The following is a 22,617-nucleotide window of genomic DNA, read 5'->3' on the forward strand; positions in this document are numbered from 1 at the left end:
TTTCTCTTGTTCCTTGTTCTTATTCCAGCTACCAAAATACTAGAGGACAAGTGTAAGGTCTCCTGTAAGGAACTGGACTCATTGGCAATCCAGTATCTGAAGACCGATAGATTAAACTTTGTTTGGTAAGGAGGCTTACTTTCAGCCTCAATAACTTTTACAGTTTTGACTGGATAATCCAGTTCCATCATTCATAGCACAGAGGGGATCTCAACAGATCGTCTTAGGCAAAATTTGAATGCAAATACTACTACATACTGCTTACCAAAATGCAAGAAATATGTTGTTGACACTCCACGATGCACTTCATTGTAAGTGAATACTGCAAAGCAGCACGTTTTTCTGTCAACATCTTGAAGGTACAATGTCTTGGCCTTCACATTTTAAGACGGGTACAGGCAAAACAAACTCATCATCCAGGAAAGAGCCATGAACAAACTGGGATTCCTTCATCTGCATCAAGGTCTATCTGAGCTTTTTGTTCTCTCAATTTAGAAGATTGCTTGGGCGTGTCCTGTAAGGACACTCTCAAGGTCAATGTTCTCATTTGTAAGAATCTGTAATATATGCACTAACTTCCCCACCTTTATATCACATTTTTAAAGAATGGGAAATCTAGACTACAATAAAAAAAAAAATCTTGTGTGCTCAGCTTATCCAGGAAAACCCCAGATCATGTTATAGCTTATTCATCTGGTTCGAGTTGAGTCTGTCACAAAGAATGAACAAAAATGAAGGATGGGGCCATCCACAATGATTTAATAAACGTTTCCTAGGCAAATTTTTAGTCGGAAGGGTAGTACTAGTCATAGTAAACAGCCTAAATCATGCTCTGTACATCAGCCTGTATTGTCAAAGATAACATACAGGGAAAACTGACGCTTGCAACTAGTGGTGAGACAGAAGTCCCAGGTTACTGATTGGAAAAGAGATGTCTGGCCACTGAGAAATACCACCAGTAAAACCTCAAAGAACTTCTTGGTAATACAAAACGAAAGGACCAGGGTAAGTTATTCTCTGATCACCGAGGTGTCTCACTCTGGTACCTGGTAGGCCACTTTGAGTCTTCTATAATTCACATTGGTTAACTGGAAACTCCTGACTTCAATTTTGCTATTCCAGAGCCTGTGGGGGTTGCAGGTATAAGTTATATGTGCTAGTCTATAATTTTCCACCAACATATATTGGTGAGAAGATCTGTGAGGAAGCTTGAAGGAAGCACATAAGCATTGTATCTCAAGAATCAGAACTAAAATTTAAAAATTTAAAATTTAAAATTTAAAATTTAAAATAAAGTTTACTCCACTTAAAAAGCTTGTTTCTAATTGCAACACAAATAAACACAAGTAAACACCTCCATGATCCTGTTAAATTGACTGTCCCAGTTAATATCTTGCGCCATCAAATCTGTTTAGATTCCTGCAGATCAACTTTATTTTAGAGTGGTAGAGATAAGGATAGTTACTTCACAGTTATCTGACACGGTAATCACAGGCACTGAATATACGTAAAATCGTATTGATGTTTAGTTCCAGAAGCAATAACCTTTTACAAAGACACCTTTTACTCCATTTGAACTTGTGACTTCTGAAAAAAAACTGTTTGCTTTATTCCAACAACCTTCTTTGCACAAGTTAATTAGCGTTAATGATTGGCTAACAACACACTTCACCTCCATGCCACAATGATGCATTTGTGTGGGAGCAACATTGTGATTCCTCTTTAAGCTTCAAATTACACAAAATCCCCTTTACTCAGCTGCCAAAATACTTTCCGAGGAATTTCTTAGGAGATGAATGAAGGAACAGGTCAAAACAGGATGCTGTCCAATGCTATCCTAGATAAACCCTTCTACACATTCTTACCTAGAAATCTAGACAAAAAAGATCTGTTCATATCATCATGGCTGTTTGATGTGGTTGTGCACTACAGCATCCTTAACACACTTTCTATTTCAAAGCCTCAGAAGCCGTGAGGCTGAGCTGCAACTATCTGCTCATTTGATGGAAATTTGGTTCTATGGGTTTTGTTGGGGGCCAAAAGAATATGAATTGTTAAATTAAAAAAAAAAAAAAGTTACATCTATGGTAACAGATATTTTCCATCCACAAGCCAAGAGTCTTTTCATCATTTCACTTTCTTGAACAGGTGAGCTCTGATTAACAACCTTTTTTAGCAGCCTGTATTAGAACATCACCCTCTGGAGAAATAGGACCCTTCCGAAACAAATTCTGAACTACTTGAGCTGAAAAAAGTCAAAATGCACTAATCCTGCCTATGGACAACATTCACTTTCATCCATAAGCACATGGGCACAATTGGCTGGTATAGATATCCGCATGATATGTGAACACCTAATTACCTCCAGCGTGATGCACAGTGCTGGTTCAGAATACGTGCTGGTCTGTTTAAACAAAACTGACCTCAAAGTATGGCAGTATACCTGCTCTCAAGAACGTCCATAATTTTTTCTATTTCCACAAGCATTTTTTTGCCAGTTTGTTAAGTTTCCTTTCTCCCTTTATGCCTCTTGCCCTCTAAACGACTTGCCCAAATACCTGGACTGGCTACATATCAATGTGCCCCTCTAAGTCAAGAGAAGAAATCCCCAAACAAGGCAAAGAATTTGCAAAATGCAGAAAAAGGCCCTGAAGAAGAAGGTAAAAGGAAGACCATGCAAAGAAATGCCATTTTCCCTCAATAACTTTCTGTTGCCAACATTCAAAGAACAAAACTCATGGAGATGCATGGCCGTTGTCCAAGGAGGAGGACGGGAGGAAAGATGTGGGGGTTGGACGTTATCTAAACAGATGCACGCTGACAGCCACATACATTCACACACACTGTCTGCACAAGGCAGAAGATGTGTATTTGAGACAACCACATGCTTCACCTGCTGGCATGTGTTGACGTGCATTCACTCCTACTCGCCTTCACAGAGGCAATATAACCCAAACTGCCTTTTTATAATACAACTCCACTTTCATAAAGCTAGTGATAACCTTCAGTGTTCTTATTATTCAAAACCTGTGCCTTCTCTGGACACTTTCATTTAACGGGAGACCAGAGCTGATTGTGAAGCGGCTTCATTCTCTTCATGTCAAGCCAAGATGCCTTATCTAGTTAAAAGATGATCTACCTCCAGAACTAGCCATCTGATTTCATTAAGACTTCTGAAAGCATTTTATTAAGGATTCTTCCTCTTTCCACATTCCTGTGATCACAAAATATTGAAGACACCAGGTGATTCTCTTCTTTTGATTTTGTCCCCCCCTAGCTTTCAACAACTGCTCCCTGAGCTGCCAGTCTTTCTGCTGGGTAACAATGCCCTAACCATGGCAATGCAATGCATGACAAGTGAACTTGTCTCTGGCATGTAACCAGAAGCAGCAACAGCAACTGCTGCTCCAGGGCTTTGAGGCACAATAAATAGGAAAAGGCCATCCAGGACCAGTGCCTACTTCCAATAGGCAGCATTTCTTCTGAGGCTCTGATACCGATGTAAGGGAGGTAATTGGAGGAAAGGCAGCAATCAAAGGAAAGATTTGATTTCGGCTCAATGTAGTAAATATCTGAACACAATTATATAGACAAAGAGAACAAACACAGAGAAACTAATATCCAGATGAGACCTGATTTAATCCAGTAGTTTGCTTTTCCGATTTTTAAGGGCCACTTATAAACCTGACAAAGCTAACACCATTTCTGACTTAGCATTAATTCAAGAGAGACAGAAAAAAAACATGAGTGACAAGGTCCAGGACAAGGAAAGAATTAAGCCTACAGGCCATCCCTTAGACTTCACTCCAGGATGCTCTCACCTCCAGATTCCTTATACCCCACCAACAAATTGCGTGGCAGCAGCTGCAAATGCCAGGGCAGGGTGAAGGCACTGGAGCAAGAAGGTTCCTGGAGCTGTTTAATGACAGGGACTACCTACATAGTCTACCAAGAGACACAGAGTTGTCCCTTGATAAGGCAAATCAGTTATAGCCAAGTTGCACACAATTTTAAAGCGAAGATCAGGGAACACACATAGGAATTCAACACTGGAAAAAAAAAAAGTTTGTTATTCTATGAAATCTTCCATTGTTGCTGGACCCCAGAGGACCCGCCAAACTCCCTCACATTTTACTTCTTAGTGTCTGTGCAAAACAAAGCAGATACATATATATATATATAAATAGTGATGATATTTCAGAGCTCACCACTGATATCACACTGTCTTAACCTAAACTTTGCAAAATTAGGTTCCTGTCCCATATTCCTCAATGTACAACAGACCAAAATGTATCAACCTATTATCTTCTTGAGAAAGCATAGATGTACTTGGCCAAAAAACAACAAAATCCATCAAACTTGGTATATGTTCTGGAGATAAAGGTCTGTGCTGGCTGAGTTGGCCACACATTCAGAGGGCTGCTTGCTCCCCAGCCTCACTCCTGGTTCTGCAGTACCCAGTCACTGACCACAGCAGGCAGCTGGCTCCTCAAAGCAGCACACCTCACTCTGCCCAGTGCATAAAAAGTCTAAATGCTAAAAAATGCTAAAACTACAGCTGAGTCAACTATCCATGCAGCATCGGTTAGCAAAGGAAACTGGCAAAGTAAATGGTGAAAAGATTACACTCGATCCATTTGTGTGCATGCATGTTCACTTACCCGTGTGTGAACAGCAACCAAACTAGGCTCCCGTTTAATCAGGGCAACTGATACAAGTGGACTAATAAGGGTTGCAACTAAACGTGTCAAATGCATCCAGTTAATAAAGCAATCTGCCAGTTTGGATATACTTGATTTTACAGGCTATTAATCTACACTCTTATAATAACCCTATTTGCAAACTTACAATTCCCATCAATAAATATGAACAGTGATTCAATTTTCTTTTTCTGCATGGAAAAGATTGTCTGTGTGATACTAATCCATCTGTAAAAATACTCACCATTCATACCATATAGACACACATTATATTTTTTATAAATGTGTGTTGTATATACATACATACATAGCATTTGTATGTGTGTGTATATATTTAGTATGCACACAGACAAAGCTTATACTAAGTGTCCTCCAGCCATTTACATCACAACTACTCTTCAGACTTCCCTGTGCACAAAATAACAGTTGTATAAGTCACACAAGGGACACTTTCCAAGCACATTCTGCCCCATGCCGTTCTCAAACATCGGACACTAACAAGAGCTGATGACACGAACAGCTTGGGCTTGGACAACCTGGGAAAAGTGAAGGAGATAAATGTCCCTCTGGTGTGGTGTCACTCTGGAACAGAAGTGTTTAAGACGTTTCACCCCAAATGAAATGAGAACATGCTAGCAACAAGGTAAGGGCCTAATCTGGCCAAGCAAATGACATTCTCTGGTGTATGTGGTGCATTTGACCGCTGTCAGATGGCTTGGGAAAAGAATATAATAGGAAGTCTCCACGACAAGAAGATGAGCAGAAAAATGTTGTGTTGAGTTTGTGACCAGTTTGGGGCTGATCTTGACCAGCCTCCCTGACACTGCCAGGGCCTGGAAAGCAATGAGGCTGCAGCAGGAGCATCCTAGAGAGGCTCCCAGGAGAGCTGTGTTTATCCCTTGGTAGCTCGATTCAATTTTTGGAGGCTGCACACGACCTCAAATGAAGCTTAGGCTCCAATGCTGCAATCAGGGCTGTCTGCCTCCAAAATCCTGTATCAGGAAGTCATGCAGAGCTTAAACAAGTCAGGCAAGCTACAGTGATCTCCACAGGTCAAGACAATTTTACCATATGGAGGGTGGGGGAGGGAAGAATTAAAAAAAAAAAAAGTGCATGCAAAGGATTACTTCATTTTTTGGCAAATGCAGAGTGGACAGAAATGATCATCTCAAGCCCTGCTAGCCAAGGGGAATTGACAATCTGTCCGTAGCCTGCTGCAAAGAAATATGAAAAGCAAATAAGATTAACTTTCAGTTGGACACTGTTACACAATTACAAGTTGGATGCCAGAAACAACACTAGTAAGTGGAGGGAAAAAAGTTCCAAGCACTGAAAATTTATCAGGAAGTCCAGGATTTATTGTCAGGAGTCTGTCCTGTAAAAGGAGAAAGGAAACTTGACACGGTGCTGAGTGAACCACCGTGAACATTAACAAAGCAGAAAATATTTGTAACTGTGCTTGGGAAAACAGTACCTTATCTTTACTGGATTAAAGTAAGTATAGGAATACTTGCTCATCACTGCAAAAAAGAAGCCAAACGCAAAGTGTTCGCAGATACAGGCCCCAAATACCTGATCGAGTTACAAAACGACAGCTACAAAATTACATCTTACGAAGCTTTACCCTCCAAGTATTTCCCTACTAGGATGACCACTTGACTTGGTTAAAGATGTTGGAAAGCACAAGCAGTGACAATCAGCACCTCTGGAACGAGCCAGAACGCACAAAAACCAAGGCAAGTTTCATATAACAGGAACTGCATTAAATAACGAAGCAGCAACTGATAATGTGTGTTAGGCTAACCTGTGTTTGGTACAGCTAAATTTGGAGCAGATCTACAATATAACTCTGTTTTCTGGTAAACAAAGTGCTTTCAGATGAAGGTCTGTGGTGGCTGTGATGCTGGAAACTGATATGAGAGGAAATGAGGTTTTATGGATACGTGAGAGGTAGATAAAACCTCACGGAAAGCTCTCTGATTTTTGGCTCCAGGTCCTGCCTTCGGTTTCCAGAACTGGAGGCATCGGTGGCTTCAGACAGCAGTCATCACGTGAGCTTGCCACCCCAGAGGGGCAGTGAGAGGGATCACTATCCCCAGCTTATTTGAACACAGATGGTAAATTTAAATTCATGGTCAGGAGCTTGTGTCGTACCACAGCAGCCTGCAAGGCTGGGTTTAGCTGGGTAGAGATGGGTGTGCTATGGGAACACTGTCCTTGGGAGCCTGGGCACCTGCTTCAGGGCCCTGAGATAACAGCACAGCTTGCACTTCACCTCTGCATTGTATAATGCTGTCTTCCCTGTAATAAAATATAGGAAATAGGGCAAGGGAGGAGAACAGTGTCAGCAAGCGCATCATGCCTATTAGAAAAAGACAACTCCCTCACCAAATCCCTCATGCAAAACCATCGATAGCCTGGTGACAGCACTGCCTGACAGTGGGAGGCTCACGGGGAGCACACTGCTGGTATCAGCATAACACAAACAGATGAAGAAGCTAAGCGAAAGCACTGCTCATAAGCAGAGGAACAAAAATGCAAGTTCATGTGGTAGCTGGTGGTAAGACCTCTTCTGGGAAGTTAGCTACTCTGAGTGGCTTGCGACCAAATACCCCAAGTAAGTAACCCCTTAAGTCTTCTCTCTCTATCTCTCTTTTTAAAATATTAGACATCTAGTCTTGCTTTAAAAAAATCCAATAAGAGCACAGCCATTACACTCTAGATTATTTCCATATGAAAGCTTAATTTCAAACAGATGATGATCGTTATGTGAAGCAAACAAGGGTAAAAATCCTGAGTAATGGACTCTGAAATCTAATTATTTTAAACAACCTACTTAAAAAACAGCTAGCCTACTAAATCCACACATGTGCGCTTAAGAAAGGGAAGGATGAAGGCTGAACACTCACAATCCTCAGTGCAGTGGTCACACTGCCCCATCCAATGCATTGGGGGCGGGTGGCATGAGCGTGTGCTCTGCTCCTCACCTCTCCCATGTGAGCTTTGGCATCGTACAAATGCAGGTCAGGAACTTCTTGCAACAAAAGCCATATTGAACTTAAAAAGTCCAAGTCATGATCTGGAAGAGCTTCCTGTCTCAGCTCCTTGGCACAAATGCACCACTGACAAACGATAGCATTTACAGCCATTTAGTCTTAGCTTACGACTTCGTAGCAGTATTATTATTTCTAGGTTAGCAGTGGACCGTGCTATTTTATTCAGATCCTTCTCCCTCTCTCTCAACATATATTCAGCATTCTTGGTTCATCGGAAATAACTGGAAACTTACTTGCCTTCAGCTCAGAGATATAAAAGGTCAAGTCAATTTTAGGCTAGTTCTTGATGTACAGAAGACGAACAATGATGTTTCTAATTTACTTATCCACACAAGCAGAGGACAGACTACTTGACTGCTTATCCACAGCACAAATTAAACCTGGAACCAACTCTGCTCTTTAAATTAGGGTACTTGCCAGGCAAAATTTGCAAACTAGCTAAAAGTCAAGATTGCCATCTTGAAAGTTTTAACCATTGTGTTCTGAATCACAACACAGGGCCACTTGCAGGCTGGTTTTGCACAGCCAGATGCAAAAGTTTTGGTGTCATCTGGACAGCTGTTTGATACAAGCTTGAAAGATCTGCTTCCTCGTTGTTTGTACTCCTCTGCTTTTTGGACAGGGAATGGAGCTGAGTTCTCTGGAATAGGCCGGTACCATACTCACCCCGGCACTTTAAGGCAGCTATGACAACGTTGACAGGACAGCTGGTACTTGCTTGTAACCCAACAAAATCCTAAAATTTCAGATCACAGAACTTACAATGTTACTAGGCACAGGAAAGAGGCCGTAATTTCTTGCATATGTTTTTATGGCTGCCTCTGGCCTTGCATGGTTGTACTCACAGTAACAGATGCACCTGGCTATAACGACAAAAAAAAAGGGAGGGGGGGGAAGGGAGCCAAAAATCTCTCCAACACAACCCCTTCCAACCTGTTTAAAACAATCGTAAAATAGTTTTCTCTGAGATTGGACCACTTGTTGCTACGCAGAAGGTTTCACTTGCAGTGCCCAGGAGTTTTCAGAAAGGTTTTCATTACACAGAGAAAAATAGACTGTGCATCTTGGGAGAGACCCACATTGCTATTAGGAAATTGTTAGAGACAGGGGGTTGACTGACGTCGGCCAATTTTTGAGTTTGCTCTTGACAGGTACTACTAGCTGGACAAAAAATATGCTGCTGGTCATCAGTGAGATCACCACCACCCTTATGAGCACCAAACCAAAAGGGCACCTTTTTTTTTTTTTCCACTGGAAACTCTCTCAAGGCACATTACACTCGTCTGTACCCAGTGCTGGCCTTGACCTACCGCCCCTTTGCTGCAAGCTGTCGCTTTGGGAAGCACCGTGTGCCACAGGCAGGCACAGCAGAACCAGCTCACACCAAAAAGGAGCAGCCACACGACTTCTGTGGTGGATACACGATGCTCGTCGCTGCAGCAAGGAGGGAAGGTAGGGAGACCATGTCAGAGGTATATGCCCAGTATAGGTGAGGTTTTGAAATGCAATGGTGCCGTTGGTTCCTGGCTGGAAATCAGAAGGAGAGGGTGGGTGGCTGCTCCGATTTGCTGAGTGCAAACCACATAAAGTAACCGTCTGTAATGGCGCAAACAGCGGGAGGCAGAATTGCCGGAGTAATTACAAGTGAGGAAAGCGCAGAGCAGTGGAAGAGCAGCAGGACACCACACCTGCTTACCTCCTGCTCTGCCCCAGGATTAATCCTCTGATGTAACCACAGAGCTACATTTTTGGCATTCAAGACAAGGGGGGAAGGGAGGAGGGGGAAGAAAAGACATGTTGCAATGCCCACGACATTGGGCTGGACCCAAAAAGGAAAAAGTGAGCTCGTTCAGTTGTCATCGTCTGCAAAATGCTTTGCTGATTCTTTACAAAATGAAGTGTTATATATTCTTCTTTAAGGATAAACATTTCTAAATACTCAACCATAAAAGCATTTTTTTCTTCATTTTAAAAAGCTGCTTTATGTATTTTTTTTCTTCCCATTAACTAGATATTCATGCTGACAGCTGCAGAATCCTGACTAGCTAGGATTTCTGTCTAGATCAGTGGAGACATTTAAGACTAAACAGTGTCTTAGGCTCTCTTCTTCCTGTACCTGTGCCTACACAATGTTTTCCCTTTGGCTGTTAAAGCAAACCTACTAACCCACTCTATGCCTGAGGGGAAAAGGGATTTTATATTGGTAAACTCCATCAAGAGAAAGAAGGGCACTAGAGAAAGATGGCTTCTGGGGACATTTTCCCTTCCGCCAATGAAAATTAACCAGGAATGAGCAACGACCATGGCTATTCTGGAGCAAATCCCTTTAGGAAATAAATGAAATACCACAACTTTAGTTCTGGGGCTTGTGTGCTTTGACCCTAGCGGTACGCTCTCCCAGCATCAGCGTGCCCACCTCTATGAAGATATCCCACAGACACAAATGATGCCAGGGGAGTGACAAGGAGTCACGAAGAGCAAACCTTCAATGGGATGTCTCTTCAATTCACAGTGTTTCCTGCTCATTTCCAGTTGTCATCATGTCCTATCAGGACAATCACCTGCCCTGGTGTCTGCAGGAGCACTCTGGAGCCCAGATGCCTGGATTGGGCTCAGCAGCAGCCCAAAGCAAAAGTGTCCTCTGTGTGTGTGTGGCAACAATGCAGAGGTGGTCTTCCTCACTGAGCTGATTATTCCTCACAGGGGTGACAGGTTTTGCTTGCCTGTAAGCATCATGTGAGCTCGGTACCCCGTTTCAGAGGAAGGGTTCAAAAGCAACAGTTTTAAGTTTAGATCAAACCTGTAAAGACATACCTTCTTCCAGTAGTGATTCACATATGATTTTCGTGGCTCCCCTACCTTAAAGAAAAAATAATTTGTCTTTCCTAGGACTTGGCTATATCTATTGTAGGTTATCTGAACCAACAGAAGGAATTCTAGAAAAGTGTAACGTGCCCCTGTGCTGACCCTAAATATTTCCAATTTAGAGTAGTAGCATATACAACAAGAACTGGTTAAGAAGATATTCTGTCTTGGGCTTTAAAAGAAAAAATCCTGCTTTCAGTAAGGAGAGAAAAATTAAAAATTAGTCTTTGAGAAATTCAGAGAAACAACATATTCAATTGTTCATCAAGTATTTTCCTCCCCCCTGACTGTGCCAAGTTTTTAAAACATGATCTGGTCACTAGCAGGGCTGGCTTTTTTTGGCTGGTCGTTTTTGAAGTGCCAGCAAGGAATGAGTGTGTTCTAAGTCACGTTTACCCTATTAGCTTTCGATCCAAACCCCATCAGGTAGAACATGAGCCCCTATTCCTTCTCTCCTTGATTATATACAGCTGTCTTAAATCCATTTTAGCTAGTTAACATTCCTAGTCTAAGCACATCCTAAAAGAAACTGAGCAGAAATTTACAATCATCAAGCTACATCACAGGATGCAGGAACAATCACTTCATTTGCCTTTTGCAACAGCTTCATTTTCAATAAGCTTCATGCTCTGAATAATCAAAATGTTCAGAAGTCAAGGCTCACTTCATCAGTCTAAAAAAAAAAAAAACATACACAAGTTTGCATTAAAGTGAGATTACCTCTAACGGAGTTCCCCAAGTGGCATAGTCTATGTGTAGATTTACATCTTGTTTGTACATACACCACAATTCTTTATTTCTAGTATCCACAGTGGGGAAAATAACTCTTTCACTCTTTGTATTTGGGGTGCAGATGTGACTAGAATCACAGAATAGCCCAAGTTGGAAGGGACCCACAAGGGTCATCAAGGCCAACTCCTGGCTCCACACAGGGCCACCCACAAACCAAACCCTATGTCTGAGACCATTGCTCAAATACTTCTTGAGCTCTGGCAGGCTCGGTGCTGTGACCACTGCCCTGGGGAGCCTGTCCCAGTGCCCGACCACCCTCTGGGTGCAGACCCTTTCCCTAACCCCCAGCCTGACCCTCCCCTGTCCCAGCTCCATGCCGTTCCCTCGGGTCCTGTCGCTGTCCCCAGAGAGCAGAGCTCAGCGCCTGCCCCTCCGCTCCCCTCGTGAGGGAGCTGCAGGCCGCCATGAGGCCTCCCCTCAGCCCGCTCTGCTCTGGGCTGGGCAAACCAAGGGGCCTCAGCTGCTCCTCACATGTCTTGCCCTCCATACCTTTCACTATCTTTGTAGCACCATCTAAGATCCCTCTAAGCCACTTGGCTGATAATCACAAAATGTAAGGACTCTTATGGAAAGGAAGGGACACAAGTAACATGAGCACACATGTCTGGAGTAATTCCAGTTCTGGATTTCTAACTGCTCCGTTATCAAAAGAAAGATGTATGGAATCATCCAATGATTATGTTAACACAAAGTGCTCCACAACAATAAATTACTTGAAGGAGGGTTTCTTCTCACAAAGAGTAACTTCACAAATTCCTTACCGGTGCTAAATTAGCCCTAGGTTCTCACATCATCTGCATGGGAAGTGACAGGAAGGCCTCAACTGTAGTGAAAACTGTGCAGAGGAGGTGGATACTTCTCACTCTCAAAACAACCAGTGGTGTGTACACCAAGGTGATTGTTCCCTTAGCCTTTTCAGTTGAAATTTCTACTTTAGATGGGCTTGTTTAAACGATCTTACACCATTGGCAAGGACAAAACCGAAGTGGTAACACTGAAGCACAACTTCCAGGGTGGGTAGTTTAATGAAAAACCCAGACCCAGGCACCTTTATCTCAAAATTAGATTACTCAAATTATTACAGGAAGAAATTTAAGCTGTGTTTTTATGTTCTCTACCTTTCTGGAAGAATTTTTCATTCTTACAAACATCTTCACAAGTCACATTAAGGAATGGGTAGGATTCACCTAAATTCCTTATGAAGCTTTAATATTATGGAATGTCAACATAGCAAAGGATAGAGAAACAAAGCAAGCAAGCAAACCCCCTTATAGCACTGATGTCCATGAAACTGAAGGACAGCTGTTCCTACAGCTTTAACAAGGAACATTAAGGACTATAGTAGCAACAGTCTGAAAATGATATATAGATGCACACTGTATAATCCTTTTTTGCCACTGATGAGAACATCTTACAGGGGGAAGAGATGTACGCTGCTAAGAGAGCTGTCTTGCACCTGTGCCCAAGATCAAGCCCAGGAGCACTGCTAGGCACAGTGCCTCATGGTTTTCCTCCAGGAGGTCTGGGAGAAGGGACAAAATCACTGAACAGCTTTGAGAGAGCTTTAAGGGCTATCGATACACTCTCCACCAAATCACACTGATTACTAGTAGTGCCACTATTCCTACGAGTCTAGTTCCGTCACCCCTTCAACAAATGAAGGGAGATTGTACATCACTCTTTCTGGTCCTACAACCAGAATCACATCTAATGAACCTCTTATAAATTTCCCACACATCACTGAGAGGATTAAAACTTATGTGTCTTGTTGATGTCCAACTCAATTAAGAAGCAGACCCAAATGCCCCTGTTTCTGGAAGAAAGCCCATTCTTCTTACACAATATATGGGAACTTGAACCAAACCAGCCCACACACCAGGACATTCAGAGCATGCAGTAAATGAACCACAAGCAAATTTGAGGCTCCATGCGTCAGTATCATTGGTCAATTACTTCTGCACACAGAGCATTTTGTTGTCTTTTGGCTATTATACCAGCTGGGTAGATTGCAGTCAGCTGCGTGTAACATCCCAGCAGATACTGATGAAGAACTGTGCAAAAGCCATCACCTGTTCACTGTTAATAATGCAGACTCTCCTCTGCCTTCATTAATCTATGAACTGGTTCTCTAAGCAAACGCTTCACATGGGAGCATTTTTAACTAGCTACCCAGGCAAACATGGGACAGAGGCTCTCACTTTACTGAGTACTAACCTGGTTCAACCACCAAATGAAGCATTTTGACCAGCTGTTTGAGACCTTCGAAATGAAACTTTCCATTCAAGCTATTGCAAACCAGGTCTGCAAACTTCAGGCTTCTGTCCTGGGATAAGGCAAAGGTGGGCACTGCCACACACCCATGAATTGTTGCATGGTGGCAGCACAGTGGTGGCAGCAGCAGAGAGGCACTCACAAGCAGTCAGCTTCCAACACTGACTACAGAGCAGACCAGGAGTGCTGGAGTGATCTAGCAGCTCTACAATCCACTCTGAGCCACTCCGAGTTCTCTAGTTACAGTCCTGAGAAAGCAGGAAAAAAAAAAAGAAAAAAAACCTTCTCTATTGACAAAAGGGACGGGGTGGATTTGGGGGACCCAGAGGAAAATATATATATATTTTTTAATCATTTTTTTTAAAGTGATATCAAGGATTACTTAAGATCAACCCTAACATTTGTCACAAAACTGGGTGAACCAAATGAGTGAATGGATTACATCCAAATAGCATCTTACGTGTCCATGAGACTGGAAGATCACAGATCCAGTTGGAATGAAGCTCCAGAGAACCACAGCTTATCTTAGGGGACAGATCTTGACACATTGAAGACATGCAGTGGGCAAGCCCTTAGCCAGAAACAAAACAGACTTTGGGGGCCTGGTGTTTTACCAAACCCATGAATCAGACTAAAATATTACAATTTCCTTCAAGAGGTATTTCAGCACAGTGGCACACAGCCAAAATGCATTTTGAAGGCAAGAAATCCACACAGAAAAATAGAAATGTCATACAATGACTCCTAGCAGCCCCAAACCATGAAAAGGAGCTAAAACAATGAAGCATTTCATCTCAACAGGGACTTGGCTGAGAAGGCTTGAGATGGCACTGACTACATCGTATGCACCAAGCACGACAGGCAGGGCCAGGCATGCCTGCAACAGATAATGCAGGAGTAAACTGGCCTCTCAAGTGATAGGGAGCCCACTCTCCTGCTTTGGGACTGAACTTTGGTATTAATTGGCTGAGCTGGTTTGGTGTGCTTTCTCTAAACTACTTCACATAAATGTGCACCAGTCTGCAATTAAATAATTCTTTGCTTTTTCTTTTAGTAATTCACATTCAAGATCACAAAAAAAAAAAAAAGAAAGAGCCTAGACCAGATCAGAAGAATGATTGGCTTTGACTACAAAGGGTAATTTTTGAGAGCTACTCCATTCAAGCAAGCCATAAATATGGTTAGTACAGAATTGGTTCCTGTGGTTTTCAGCATCTGGAAGGAGAGAGAAAATTTTGGGTTTTAAGATTCATCTCTTGTTCATTCACCATATTAACACAGCCACATCTGAATGGAATTACTTCTGCAACTTGATCTCACTGTCTCAAGGATACATTTCTTTCATTGATTTAATTTTATTTCACATAGTGAGAGATTCTCTGCTCTGGTAATGGAAATGACACTTTCCATTCCCACCACTTCCCTGACTTAAAAGACTACAGAAGTTGTGATGAGTTCATCAGCATTCAACAGGTCATTAGTTACCATATCACAGCAGTTACCTGCAGTGATAACCATTATATCCTGAGATCCTAGAATATTTACCATCAGAACGGGTCATTTGAGCTGTGTCCGTCTAACTGGCATAGACCACTTTGCTAGTCTATTACACAGCTTCTTGAAAGCCAAGAAGACCAAAAAGATCCATTAGAGACCTAGATGCCCCAATTAATCAATTCACGTACATCAAAACCATGACAGAAAACAGCAGCTAGAGAATTCCTCCCATTTTCACAGAATTTGAAACAATTTCTGTTCTGAAACAATCCAGATCTCCCCATTATGCAGCCAAGGCAACTACAAAGCTTGTTCTCAAATTCTTTGGTCTGAATATTTCCAATTCTGAAGTCGCCACACCAATGAGGACTGGGCTTCTGTCCCACTTCCCGTGGACTGGACACAAACCCAACAGTTTTTCTTGGACCGCTTAACAGCATAGGTGCCTTTCTTTGCCAAAACTGAGGTTTATTTCTAGAGGAAGAACTTATTTCTAGAGTTTGGAGGAAGCAGTGGTGGAGTTTCTTAAAAGAAAAACAATGGTTTAATCTCATTTCTATCAGTAGTTCATTTCCAGTATGCAAACCATACATGGCCAAGTGGTTCTTGTCCCAGAAACAGGGAAGTGACACAGCACACAGTATCTGAACAGTAAAGATTCATGAATAACTGAAGCATGAATTCAGGCTAGATCTGAAGTTAAAGTTGTATTCTTATAAAATTAGGTTGTTTTTTTCTTTGCCCTCTCCTCCCCCAAGCTCTTAGGGGAAGGAAAAAAAAAAAAAAAAAAAACACGTCCCTGAAGTGTGTCCAGGAATTAGTGAGTAAATAAAAGGAAATAGGTGCTCTTTTTCATTAAATTTATTAGAGAAATTATCCTGCAATGAAACAACACATATTGTGTATGAAAAAATAAAGTCATTTCATAGAAGAAATGGAGCTACACTAACTGGATGGGTCTTCCAGTTTTAAAGAGGTAGAGAACACTGGTTTCATGTCCATTTAATGATCTATTAGAAACAGCACTCTTCAGGGGTCAATACTAAGGCCAATACTATTTAACAACTTCATTAGTGACCAAGATAGTGGCATGGAATACACCTACAATAAATTTATAGGTAACAACTTGGGGAAACAGTAGGAAAAATATGCTGAAGGCCGAAATTGTCACTCAGAGATCTCAACAAGTTTGAAAAACGCACCGACAAACTTCCTGAAATTTAATAAAAGCATGTGCAAAGTCCTGTATTCATAATAAATCCCACGCAGCTTCAGAGGCTGGCTACAAAGTAGTTCTTCAGAGAAGTACCTGTGGGTGCAAGGGTAAAAAACAAAGACAAACAGAAGTGATGCCAGCAGAGGATGGTCAAGGGGGTCAGAGCACATGACGTGAGGAAAGGTTCATTTATTCAGTATTCAGAAGGATAATGAGGGAACTTCTACTAACCAACGGGTGGCTATGGAGAAGACTGACTGCGCAAAACTCTTCTCAGAAATCAACAGTGTAAGGATGAGAAGCAACAGAAACTGCAGGACAGGAGATTCCCATCAGGTAACAGGGAAAAATCTTCACCATTAGCAATGTCAAATATAAACAGGTTGGCCAGAAGCAACCTGCTCCAACTTTTAAGTGAATTTTACACAGGTGTTTGGACCAGATGACCTGCAGAGGCCACTCCAACCACAGGTATGAGTTTAAGAGACAAGCAACGGTGGGCTCATCAGAAATCTGTTACTTAACCAGTATTGTTAAGTACTGAAGATGTCAGAGTCATTTAAGATAGATAAATGACCAAAGCTAGGTGATTAGATAGCACTGCAGTGAAAGAAAGTAAAAATCCATAAATTCTCCTTAATGCAAAACAGAACAATGAATCAATTCTACAGCCTGGTGTTATAAGCTGAACGTTCAGAAGAGAAAACACCACTATCACTTCATGAGAACATTTACTTAATGCACTATCAGAAGGAATAATGGGTAGCAGAAATAGTGTACACCTTTAATGGCAATATATGATCTCCTAAGCACCTTGAATACCATCACCTAATCTCTTAAAACAACATACAAAACACTTGGAGAAAGATGTTAATAAGGAGACAGAACTCCACGAGGTGAAATCAAGAAGTTTTGTTTGAAGAATACAAAGAAATAGAAAACATGAATAATATCAAGGTTATTTGAAACTCCAAAAGACAACCATCCACTGGGGGGGGGGGGGGGGGGGGGAGATGATGCATTCAAATCAGATTGAAAGGAAGTACTTGTCTTTTATGAGATGCTTTAGAGGCAGAGACAAGGAAACCAGTCACAATCATTTCAGGGGCACGTTACCATCTATATCCCGAAATGATGTTATGGCAATTACTTGGTTTATTGTCAGAAGTAGCAGCTTGCTTTCATCTCAAAGGTTGCTTTTGACATGGACTAGCACCGCCTTGCTGAATGGCTCAGCATGGTAAGGATCAGTTGACTCGGCATGAAATGTAGGCAGAATGCTTGGATTCAAAAAAAAAAGTAAACAGTGTAGTGAGTTAGATTTTCATCTCTATGTCTTAATTTTGAGTCTCAAGATAACTTAATAGCTCTTGTTCCCTTTTTGTTTCCTATATTATTATTTTTTAAACATATATAAATGCTATTTTATTATTCAAAAGGGGTGCACACCACATGTATAACCTTCACAGAACGTCACAATTATGTTTGGCCAAACAGTTCTCAATTATCAGGGTATTTAAGGGTCAGACATAAGCCTAGCAACCTATTTGCTTGAAGATACTTATAAGGAATATTGTTATAGGCCTGAAAGCCAACAGCACTCTGAGGCCGATCATTTTAACCTCACATATTCCTGTCAGACCCTAAATCTCTAGTAATACAACTGAAGTCAAATGAGATGCGAGGTGGCTAAGGCTATTTTAAAAAAAAAATATTGGTGACTGTTAAAAATTTCCAGCATTTTTTTTCCACCACATTAACAATTCTTCCATGTTTTCAAATTAAGAAAGTTGAGTAACTATTTCCCATTAAAACTTATGAAGGATACTTGCCTCTCCTTACCTGGAAGGGGAAATACATCAGAAGAACGCTGCCAACGGGTTTGCTCATCTCTGTGAATGAATTACATTACTTGAACAAACACAGGAACAAAGAAGCATTCTTCAGAGAGAGAATTCGAATGATTATCTTGCTTTTGCAGCTAGCTTGTAACAGAGAGTCTTTCTTTTGTTAATGATGTATGTCTCAGATTTTGTCCCCTACTGTGATGATATGAAAAGTGACTGTTAAGCCCTTTTGTATAGTACTACCATAAAAATAAAGCCACTGAAATACAACTTAATTTCATACTGGAAAAACGGGCAGAACGAGGCAACCTGGGCTGACAAAAACATTCACAGTTGTATGTACATGCAGATAACTATTTTGTGACTTCCAGTATCTGAACATATTGAATACAATCTAATAAGAACTGGCACAGCATAGTTATCCAAAGGTCATACCATAATATGCAATACATTTCAACTCAGTTAAAAGGCACTGGTGTTCCTCAATAAATGTCTTCCAAGAGCCAAATGAGAAAAGATAGAGAACAGAACACTATCTTTAGAGCATACATAGGAAACGTACACTAAACACACCAAGGGCAGTACAGAAAAAGCAAAAAATATAACGTAATGATTCTCTCCAACATACGACTACTGATCTTTTCACTCACTCTGCTTGTATTTGCTGTCAATGTCAAATAAGACATCAGTAGTCTTTTTTTTTCCTTCTATATTTGATCTGAACAAAGCAGCCATGATTGCAGAGGTGCTAGAGACCAGAGTGGAAAATCTACCAGAAATTATCCATGTCCCTAATAACACAGGCATGTTACGCAGCAAGAACGAACACAATGCTATTTTTCAGAACAGGTTAAATACAAACAGAATCATAGAATCATTCAGGGTGGAAAAGACCTCTAAGATCATCTAGTCCAACCTTAAATACTTACAGGGGTTCTAAAAATTCCCACTGACTTCAGTAGGGGAAGACAGATTAAATGGAAAGGAATTAAGTATTTAGTATTAGAGTCTGCTAATATTACCATTCAGAACCAGGGCATAAAAATACAACACGGGTCAGCAGAAGACCAGCACTAGGAGACCAGAGGTAAATGCAGACACTAAGCTCTCTGCCAGCAGGGAACTCTAAAGGCAGCTGCTGCAACTGCATGGGTGGGAAAAGCTAAAAGAAAACAAGGTGGGAAAGCTATTTGTGTCTGTGTTTGGAAGATGCTTAATACCACAGCATATCTGAAATGCACATTACAAAAGAGACAGTGAATCTTAACAGACACCACGCGTTGTCTCCTGACACAGCCTGTACAACGGCTGAGATGTGCAGCAGTGACATTGGTGAGCTAAGCACAAGCAGCCACTCACTAGTCAGCCCCACCACGGGTCTGGCAGAGCAAAGTGCTTTGAACCAAATGCCCAGAGGGTGCAGGTACTCTCCAGCTGGCTGCTTCTCCTCCCTGTGTTCAGCAGGGAAGCATCAGTAGGGTATAGGCTGGAAAGCAGGATTGCTCTTTCAGCTTTCCAAACGTGACAGCTTGATACATGGGCTTTTTGTTGTGCAACGATTTTTTATCATGGTATTATTAACCAACACATGACTTGTTGAATTAATGAAGGTCATTTGTAACCTCTTTTCTAGCAATGTTTTTAAAGGGATGTGTTTTGAGTTTGGGAAATTGTTTCTGAACTACTACATAACTTCATTTTTACTCCCCTTCCATGCTCATCCCCCATAGCTTCTTTGGTAAGATAAACTAAACTGAAATCCAAAACATCACACGCTAATAACACAGCAGAAGACTGCAAACAGTATTTTGGTGGGCTAACATGCAGTTTCAGCTGAACACAAACTGTACTTCAGAAGCAGTACAAAACCATGAGGGACCACAGAGAATTTAAGGAGCAAGAAAAAGTGTCAGCTACAAATGATAACACTGCCACCCATCCCATCCTCTTCACCAACCATACCAAAGGAATAAGTCTTCTCGTATAACCATTAAGACAGACTTTTTTGTTTTAGTCCTTTGGGCACACTTCAATATCTTTCTAATAACCGTACCATGCAATTACTTTCATAAATCTACTTCTAGCTCATGACATTTGCACAGCTTTCCAAAAAGGAGTTTATGAAAAATACCTACATATCTAGATGATTACCTGATTAACTCCACATAATCTCATCCTATGGATAGATGTAGCAATACAACATTGCCTTTTTAAAAAAAACAACAACAAAAAAACATTTCCCCTGCTTTGCATATGAAAACTCCTGTGTACTGCTGCAGAAATAACAGAGGTAACACTGCCTAAAGCAATTTGGAGTAGCTTGGAGTAGCAAATATAAAGTGGCAGTAACAGTCAAACATAATTCCACACAACTTTTGCAGGAGTCTAAATTTAATTTGCTTTACAGGACAGTTGGCCAAACAATGACATTTATCATAAAAATATCCTCTCCATTAAGTAAATCTCATTTTTCTTTCCAAAAGAAAATTCAGTATATACTCTGAGCATCCAGTAGCTCATTTTCAAGATCAGCCCACACAGATTTTTCTTAACAAAACAAAACAATCCAGCTTAAAAAAATGCAGACCAATGTAATGACACAGTCATATTGCTTTTGGCTATGTTAACTTTAAAAAACATGCCAATTTAGCTATCTTTCTTTAGGTTTTATTAGAAAAAAGCAGCAGATCAACATTACAATTCAGAGTCTAATCTAAATATGCACTTGACAATGAAGCACATCTGAATGTGGAGTGAAAAAGGATTCCAGAAAACCTTCAGTTTTGCCAATCTCCTGCTACCCAAATCATCTATCTTTTCTTCTGGCTTTCTGATGACTGAAATCAAATGAGGAACAAAAGATTTATTGCTATGAAAACAAAACCATAGTACAGTAGTATGAGTTCTGGGTGCTAAGCATATTCTGTCAAGTTAACTTAAGAATTTCAAAATGTACTTGAATCTTTTGTTTGGCCATGAAAGTCCATAAGCTGACTGACCCAAGTATAAACTGAAATGTCAGGTCTGGACAAAAAGAGTTAGACAGCATGTTAACCTCCAGTTTTCAGACAGTAATAAAAAGATACAATTCCAACAGCCAAGAAAATAAAATAAAAAAAAACGTTGATCTGACATTCAAGAGCTAAGTTTATTCTTACGCTCATTTTATTTGCACCCAAAATAATTTTAGACCCACCAGGAAAAAAAAATAGTATTTATGGACTATCACACAATTGAAAAAGAGAAACAATTGTGTTTTGACTTGGTTATTTTTCCCCCACTGAGGTATAAAATCTACATATAAATTTGATACTTCACTATAACAAATTGTACTTTTCGTAGTTCTGATTTAGTTTCCATTAAACCCTGTTTACTTTTTTCTTTTTAAACCACATAATTCTTATTTCATGTTATTGAATCCGTTTTCCAGCTCTCTGTTTATTTGTGGATCTACATTTAGTAGTCTGGTTACCACTACTAACCAGGAAAAAAAAAGTCTTGGAACTTTCTTCATCTCAACAGCACTTTCAGCAGAGCTTACTGATGTGCAAGCAAACTACAATGATATGCAGCTCTTCAGAAAGAATATTTCATTGATTATGTTTCCACTGTCCAAATGTTCTCTAAATTATTTGCTGGAAGAAACTCGTTCAATCCTGTAAACATCAGTGGGCGCAGTTTCACTAGTATGTGTGGTAGTTTCACATCCTTATACAGGAAGGCTGGTTCACAGCTACTGAAAAGCTGCAGGAGTTCTAACAGCTGATGAACTGTGGATTCTGCAGAGAAGTTTCCTTCTGTTGCTACTTAACAGTGTAGCCAAAATATTAGCCGAGGTAGCCCAGTCAATCCTTTCTTTTCTTCAGAACCTCTCAGAATATTTCTGGAAGGGTGACATTGCGAAGTAGCCACTGCTGAGAGCGGCTGCCATTGCAGTCTCTGATGCTGGGTACCTGGCTGTCCTCTTCGGTGGCTTTGTCCAGGCACTGGTTACTGTTCACATGCAACAGGGTTAATTTCTGGAAGGTAAAATAAAAAGAATTGAGTTCTACCTGGCAGAAGATAACCTTTTTATTAATAGCTGTTATAATTCTGTAAGCAAACAGGAACTAGACAAGACCCCCATGGTTACCAAGCCCAGATCCCCATTCTAAAGATTACGTAAATATGTTGTTCTGTACTGTGGATACTAAAACACTAAGTTTCACAAAAAAACAGAATGGTCTGAACCTTTTAAATGACATTGTTTCTTAAGCAATATCCACTATTCCATAAATAGTACCGTACTGCTGGGGATTTTCAAGGAGTTCGCAATTGAAGTCTGGTAAGATGTACAACTTTGATTACTAGTTATAACAGTAGTTTTCATGACA

The 22,617-nt window shown here is 40.8% G+C and overlaps 1 protein-coding gene and 1 long non-coding RNA gene across 5 annotated transcripts in view; one reads left to right on the forward strand and one right to left on the reverse strand.

The window, feature by feature from the left end:
- Window positions 1-5,247: 5,247 nt before the first annotated feature.
- LOC308190111 lies at window positions 5,248-20,764 on the forward strand. The gene is made up of 2 exons (XR_013946899.1): window positions 5,248-7,317; window positions 9,025-20,764. It is a non-coding gene; the product is annotated as an uncharacterized lncRNA (long non-coding RNA).
- Window positions 20,765-21,373: 609 nt separating this feature from the next.
- GALNT1 (polypeptide N-acetylgalactosaminyltransferase 1) overlaps window positions 21,374-22,617 on the reverse strand; it is an 81,825-nt gene continuing 80,581 nt past the window's right edge. For all 4 annotated transcript variants that reach the window (XM_080581078.1, XM_080581081.1, XM_080581080.1 and 1 more), the window contains one exon: window positions 21,374-22,263. In XM_080581078.1, the coding sequence (XP_080437204.1) occupies window positions 22,117-22,263 (147 nt within the window). In that variant the 3' untranslated portion in view covers window positions 21,374-22,116. The remainder of the gene's footprint in view (window positions 22,264-22,617) is intronic.

Source organism: Anser brachyrhynchus, assembly GCF_964034855.1.
Source record: "Anser brachyrhynchus genome assembly, chromosome: 2".
In the NCBI taxonomy this organism is placed as follows: Eukaryota; Metazoa; Chordata; class Aves; order Anseriformes; family Anatidae; genus Anser; species Anser brachyrhynchus.